Raw genomic sequence first — 7,520 nt, 5'->3', positions numbered from 1 at the left:
AGAAAAGTTAATGCATATCAAATCGGCCATATTAGGTATTGATAGCTCTAAACAACCCATTACGCCTTTTAGTGTGTCATATTAGGTATTAGAGGATTATATAAGGTTGTAGTCAGACACATATTATGTTGTAACGGACAATAACACACTATACACGGCTTACATGGACCATATCAGGCTTTGATGGCTCTAAATGACTCATTAAGTTTATTATTGTGTCATATTTGATCTTAATTAAGGTTGTTATAATTCACATTATATCATAAGGGGCAATAATACGTCATACATGTCTTAAATAAACCGTATCAAATATCCTTAATTTCAAGTATGATATTATAAATAAGGGGTTGAGTTATAATAAAAAGATTAGTTTTCTTAGGAAGGATAGGAAATAATCTTGTCCATTCATTTGAGAATTGAATGGTTGAGATTAGATTAGAGAGATCATCAAGTGTAAAACAAGGGTAAGGGCATAATAGGGATAACACATTTGTTGACTTTCTCTCTCCACATGCAAGGCACATGTCAAATTCCTCCATCATTTTAAAACGTCCATAACTTTTTTATACGACATTTTTTTTTCAAAACAATTTCACCATAAAAACGAGTGTTTTTTTATCTTTTATATGAGTACCATATTGCTTTATAAAAATAAAAATAAAATTCGTGGGTTTTTACAAGGTGTGTTTTACAAAATTGTGTTATACAATTGTGTGCTATTTTTTTCATAGTGTTTTTTACATTGTGTTTTTTCATTGTGTTTTTTCCATTGTGTCTTTTTCATTGTGTTTTTCGTAGTGTTTTATTTTCCGGCGAAATTTCCGAAGACTTTTCCGGCAAGGCGGTGGCGGTGGGTGGCGGTGGGCGGTGGTAGTTGTAGGAGATGAGTGAAAATTTAAGTGGGTTTTAATTAAGTGGGTTTTAATTAAGTGAGTTTTTGAAATTAAATTAAGTGGGTTTCAATATTAAGGTAGTAGACTAAAATACCCTCCTTCCTAGCTTTCTTAGGAAAACCAAACTTCTTATTTGATCATTTCTATATAAATAAGTCAAATGTCATTAACTTTTTACTATTTTGATAATCATAAAACTACAGGTAACAAGAATAATTGTATTTATAATGTTTTCCAACGAAAATCACAATATACTTATAAATATATTTTTATGTTAGAAAACCATCAGAAAGCTTCCAACAACTACAAAATAATAAGTATCATTAATATGTTATTTTTTTATTTTTACTTTTTGAACGGCCAACAAATAGAATTGCCCAGGTACTTCGTACGGGGTGACCCAATGGCAAAAGGTCACAGCCAGCTGGCCCAACCCAGCCGCACTGAGCCCTTAAGCGCCTCCAAAGTATCTCCAGTTCCGGGGAAAACCCACCTACTCGAAGGCCTACTGGTGGTAAAACCCGGACGCCCTCAGGATCAAACTGGATATCACAAAGATCCCAGTCTTCCATCATTGAGCCACTAATGTCCCCTCCAAAGTGCTGTTAGTGGGGTTTGAACTTGGGCCTCCATTAAGAAACCTAAGTTGCTTACCACTACACCACATTTTATTTTTTTATACTTATAAGTCATAATATTATAAATAACACATATAGCTATATTAATAATGTTTTCTAACATAAATGTATATTTCTAGAAAATTGTTGGATAGTTTCCAATAACTTTCCTGCAAAATAATAAATATCATTAATTTATGCTCATATTTTCGCTTTGTTATTTCATCTAACCTCTTTATCTATGTAATTCTAATACTAACAAGTTAACAACTCAAACCCCATTTTTTATCCTTTTTTAAAATAGTTTTATATGAAAAATTTTCTAACCTATTAAAAGTTATCTCATTTACATATATATTTGTTTAAACAATTAAACTAATAACCATAATGCCTTCTTATCTAATTTATAGGGTTAATAATATTCAATAAACTATATATAAAAACAACTTGTAAACTCATTATCAAAAGCTAAGGTTGACTAGTCATTGGAGCTTTTGAAAGAGCGGCAACCGGCAAAGCATGTGCTAATTCAATAAACAACATCTTGAATAATCCAAAATTCCTTATATGATCTAGCAATTATTCTTCCAAATGGGTTTGCACAAATCTGAATTATTAGTACATTTGGTTTATATAAATAAAAATAACACCACATTCAATTCAATAATGAGATCAACAATTTTATGTTATTTATTTTGTTAATGTTTTCAACGTTTTAGTTTCACAAGTACTTTTTAACTTTAAGCATGAACTAATAAAGAGTAAATTATACTTCAAAGTTCAAACTTCGTGAGTTCGTTCCTAATTTTAAGAAATTACACATATCGTCCTTAGTGTTTACGGAGTTATCATGCATTATTTTATCCCTAGGATGGACGCATGTCCACTATGGGCATTTAAATGTTGTAAAATCATTATCCATCCCTCGACATGGCCAAAGCGATAAGATATACTAGTAGCCTAAACATCAAACTCGGTTAAAGTAACCGATTTATCAACCAAAGACATAAACGCAAAACCCATAACCAAAATATTAATTTCAATTGATATACTAGACCTTAATTTGAATATCTAATAAAAAACAGTTCCAATTAAAGTTATTAAAAAACGGATTTTATATGAATAGTAAAAGTTTTAATTTAATTTAATTTAATCTTGGTATGTTTTCGTCCTTATACTCTAGTTATTTAAAAAAACATATTTAATATTAATTCACGTCATTCCCAAAATGGTAAGGTAGTTAAACTCATTCATAACAGTTACTCCATATATATGTGAGTGAGATGTCTGTATTTTGTAAGTGTTTGGGGGTAAAGAAGATAAAAAATTGTTATTGTTCATGAGTACATTTGGAAGAAAACACTATTCACCAACTATAAATTTTTAACATTTTTTAAAAAAGTGGTTGTTGATGGAGAAGAGAAAAAAAATAATAATAAAAGTATTAAAAGTTATTATTTAATTGAAAATGAATGAGAAAATATATTGATTTTAGTATAATTATGTATATGAAAATAAAGAAATTGGGAATGTTGTAAGATGTAGAATAAAAGCTTCATATTCAATCCCTATAAACTGTACATTTAACATGTGTTATAAAAATTGATAATCGTTAGTTGGACGATGGGGTGGAGACTACTAACGATCAATCGAGATTAATCCAATCGAACTTTAATGTATAATTTTTCAGTTATATGTATACACACACATTTTTATACACCCACAAGCACATTTTGATGGTAATTGGCTGGAATCTCGCTGGAAACCCAAGATTTTGACTTGAATCTCGTCGGAAACCGTCGATTTTGGCCAGAACCTCATCAGAAAAAGCCGATTAAGCCTGATTAATCTTGATTTTGACCGGATTTGACCATTGATCGATTAGTCCAAAATCAATCAGTAAAATAAAGACTAACGATTAATCAAGTATCAATCGACGCTTAGTCAGAATTTATGCAACACTGATTTACCGTTCATAAAAATTAAACATTAATGGATTAAAACGAGTTACAGTAATAATAAATTGTGAGGCACGTGGAGTAGTTGTGTTTGTTGAACTCTTCATAGTTTTCAACTTTCAATCTTATTATTATTCTTTCTCTCTTTGCAAACTCACCAAACTTTACAAAGTCAAACCTCTCTCTCTTTCTTTCTTTGACCACTTCTCATTGTCCACGGCTTTACATTTTAGACACACAAAACCTGACACAACCAGTTGACAATACAGATATACAAACAACAAACAACAAACATGTATGGAGTTAAACCACCCAAAGATTCAGATGAGTCTGTTACCGGTGAACCCACGGATGTCATCCGTACGTATCAAGCTTGGAAAGGCAGCAACGTAAGTTGTTTTGACTTTGTTTCATTTCTTGTTGTTATTATGAGTTGAGTTTTTTTTTTTTTTTTTTTGGATTGTTAGATTTTAATTTAATTGGTAATTCACTTGATCCAGTTGATCAGGCTCGATTTGGCTCGTTTGTTTTTTCTAAAGCTTGAGTTCGGCTCGTGAGTTGTTTTTTTTCTTTTAAGCTCGGGCTCAGTTCAGTTATTATGTATTAACTAGTGTTTTACCCGGCGTGCGTCGCGAATTTGGACGGTTCTGGTTACGTGGGTATTGTACCGGAACTAACACAAAAAAATAATAAGATTTGAGATGGACCAATGGGGTGGCGTCACCCGGTAAATTCGGATGTCGGTAAAACTCGACCGTTGTTGATCCCCAATGTTGAGGCAGTGAATCTATGCAAATTCGGTTTGATTCTGTCACATTCGTTACGGTACTGGAACTAAATTAAAACGCGTTGAGTCTACTTGAATTTGGTCGGTTTCCGTCATGTTCGTTATCAAACCAGAACTAAAATGAAAAAATACAAAAAACAAAATTGACATACGTCGGTTTTCCGTTTTCGTTACGTTTGTTACAGATTGAAATTATAAAAAAAATAATCAATAAGGTGCCGCAAAGTTGCCCAATCAGGACTTTGCGGCACCAAACTTTGTAATTGTATTATATAATAATAATAATTATTAACTTGTACACGTTTAACGTAATTATATTTATTTATTTTGATAAAACCTTAAATGAGCCAAAGCTCAGCTCACGAGACTAAACGAGCTTCTCGTATAAGGCTCAGGCTCGAGCTCAATAACTACACGAGTTTTATCTTAGGCTTGTTTCGAGCTTTTTCTCGATTCGAGCTTGAGTAGCTCGCGAGAAGATCGGCTCGTTTCACCCTTAGTGTTTAGTCGTTCAGCTTATTGGGAATTAGGATTAGTTTAGTGGCTATTTAGATACACAAAACTGTTTACCGATTACAGCTCTGATTAGTCGTTTCAGCTTTAGCTGATTGCAATGGGCTGTAAACGAAGTACAAACCGAACGTTCGACGGGGTTCATTTATGATCGTCTGTTTAATAAATGAACGAACGTTAACAAGAAATTCGTTTGATAACTAAATGAACAAATATGAACATAGTTCTTGTTCGTTCAATTGTGTTCGTAAACGTTCGATAATGTAGTCGTTTATGTTCATTAAAGGTTTTTAATGTTTTTTATGGATTTTCTGATCTTATCATATAGATTTAAGCAAAACTATTATTAACTATAAAACAAAAACATGTATGAATATTTTGTGGTTAATTTATATGTAAACAAACATATACATATAAATATTTAAAAAACACCAACACAAGTTTGGTAGCCTGGCCGAACCGTTTGACACTAACCATTCTCAGTTAGCCAAATCAAATAAATCATTATTCATTATTCTTGTTCATTTGTGTTTGTGAACTATTCAAGGACGGGTTCATTTCTTTAATAAATACACGCGAAAAAAAAAAATTCCGTTCGCTTAGGTGTTCATTTCGGTTCGGTTCGTTCACAACCCTAACTATAGTTACATAGATACATGAAACAAAATACTGTAAACCAATGGATTAAATACAATGAATTCAAACTGAAACATAAAAATAAAAAGCAATGTATACAATTAATATTCCTGCAATATATTGATGTATTTTCTCTATAATTTTGCTATTTTTTTGCGCAGGTATTTTTCTTTGGCGGTCGGTTAATATTCGGGCCAGATATACAATCAATATTCCTGTCAATACCCCTGATAGTTTCTCCGGTTGTAGTTTTCTGCGTATTCGTTGGCAGAAAGTTACTCGATGATTTTAACCATCTTGGAATATTAGTTATGGTCATAGCAGTTGTATTAACAGTTTTTGTAAGTCCTATTAACTTTTTAACAACTTTTGTCTTTAATAATATGTTAAACTAGTGAGTGTAAATTTTATTACAGGTTTTGACAATGCTTCTAGTAACTTCCGGAAGAGACCCGGGAATCGTTCCACGCAACACACGCCCTCCCGAGCCAGAAAATGTCGAGCCAGGCCAAAGTCCTCCATTACGTTTACCTCGCTTTAAAGAAGTAACCATCAACAACGGGTTGACTGTAAAAGTCAAATACTGTGAGACTTGCATGCTATATAGACCGCCTCGTTGCTCTCATTGCTCAATATGTGATAACTGTGTGGACCGGTTCGATCATCACTGCCCGTGGGTCGGTCAGTGTATCGGATTAGTAAGTTCACATCGTTATAATTTATTTTTTTCTTATATTAAAAGTTTATCATATTAATTTTTTTTTATATCGTTGCAGCGTAACTACAGATTCTATTTCATGTTTGTGTCTTCAGCAACTTCGCTTTGTATTTATATATTCGCCTTTTGTTGGGTGTATGTGATAAAGATAAAGAATAGCGAGCATACATCGATTTGGGGTGCGTTAATCAAGACCCCGGCGTCGATTGCGTTAATAATTTATACCTTCATTTGTGTTTGGTTTGTTGGTGGTCTTACATTCTTCCATCTTTATCTAATCAGCACAAACCAGGTAAATTTACTAATACTTTGCAACTTACAACATAAATATATAATATGAGAAAAGATAGAATACAATAATACCTTAACGTACAATAGGTACGCGAATACCCTTTATTCACGAAATCGATCCATGAAATCACATCCCAACATCTCGGAATCGTCAATACATATCCAATTAATCATTGGTTCACCGAAAAAAAACAGTTTTGGATCGTTAATCGATCAATTTTTTACTTTTTTCACGAAAAACGTTTTGAGTGTTTGGTGAGCGTTTTAGGTTTTTGGCTTCCTTTGAGCGTCTCGCGTACCTATCATACGTTAAGCAATTATTGTACAGTAAACTCACCCTATAGCTAACATTTTGTTATTTTGCAGTCTACATATGAGAACTTTCGATACAGATATGATCGAACCGTGAATCCTTATAACCGAGGGATACTTGAGAATTTCAAGGAGGTGTTTTGGGGAAGTATTCCTCCGTCAAAGAATGATTTCAGGGCGGTGGTGGAACGAGAATCAGAGACCATGCATCGGTCTTTTGGGGGCGGTTTTGTGAGCTCCAATGTGGAGAAAACTCCAAGTGATGTAGAAATGGGTGATATGAAGGCTAAGTGGGATATTGGGTCGGGCCGAGTTGATCAATATGATCGAACGGGTCAGTCCATGTGGTCCAGCTGGGAGTTAGCGGGTGATATTGGTTCGGTTGCGTCGGGTCTTGGTGACTCGAACCGGACTGTTAGTGGTGGGTTGGATGATCAAGATAGGCAATGAGAAGTCAAGTTTTATGGTTATGATTTATTTGTGGTGAAAAGGATGAATTGTTTGTATAGAATGGGAAATATAAGCAACCCTTTCTACATGTGTGTGGGATCTTGTTTTTTTTTTGTTGAAATTATTATAGGATTATAGACATTTGTGTAAATAGTTTTGGGCTCTTTGTTTATGTATTAATCTCTTGGTTAGTGTGAAACTTTTCTTTGTTAGCTTCATTAACATCACGATAGCGGTTTAACTAAAATGTGAAATAAGACTGTCATGTTACTGTCACGTACGCATTAGCACACAAGATATATACTTAGATAACTAAGCACAAACCTATCAAAAATGAACGATTAT

General features: G+C 33.2%; 1 protein-coding gene across 1 annotated transcript; it reads left to right on the top strand.

Annotated features, from left to right (window-relative positions):
• The first annotated feature begins 3,622 nt into the window (after window positions 1-3,622).
• LOC143543353 (putative protein S-acyltransferase 7) lies at window positions 3,623-7,251 on the top strand. The gene is made up of 5 exons (XM_077035695.1): window positions 3,623-3,857; window positions 5,566-5,745; window positions 5,821-6,102; window positions 6,181-6,414; window positions 6,780-7,251. Exons 1-5 carry the CDS (start codon window positions 3,762-3,764, stop codon window positions 7,173-7,175), a joined length of 1,188 nt encoding a protein of 395 aa, XP_076891810.1. The 5' UTR covers window positions 3,623-3,761; the 3' UTR covers window positions 7,176-7,251.
• The last annotated feature ends 269 nt before the right edge of the window (window positions 7,252-7,520 follow it).

The sequence above is a fragment of the Bidens hawaiensis genome, unplaced genomic scaffold (genome assembly GCF_021521415.1).
Source record: "Bidens hawaiensis isolate Kalapana, Puna unplaced genomic scaffold, B.hawaiensis_p1.1 tig00013117_1, whole genome shotgun sequence".
NCBI classification, from domain to species: Eukaryota; Viridiplantae; Streptophyta; class Magnoliopsida; order Asterales; family Asteraceae; genus Bidens; species Bidens hawaiensis.
The sequence above is the reverse complement of the archived record's forward strand: the minus strand, read 5'-3'. Positions and strand labels throughout refer to the sequence as shown.

Coding starts and splice junctions, on each gene's coding strand:
- LOC143543353 (XM_077035695.1), top strand. CDS start 3,762: ATGTATGGAGTTAAACCACCCAAAGATTCAGATGAGTCTGTTACCGGT. Junction 5,746..5,820: donor CAGTTGTATTAACAGTTTTT/GTAAGTCCTATT, acceptor ATTTTATTACAG/GTTTTGACAATGCTTCTAGT. Junction 6,103..6,180: donor TCGGTCAGTGTATCGGATTA/GTAAGTTCACAT, acceptor ATATCGTTGCAG/CGTAACTACAGATTCTATTT.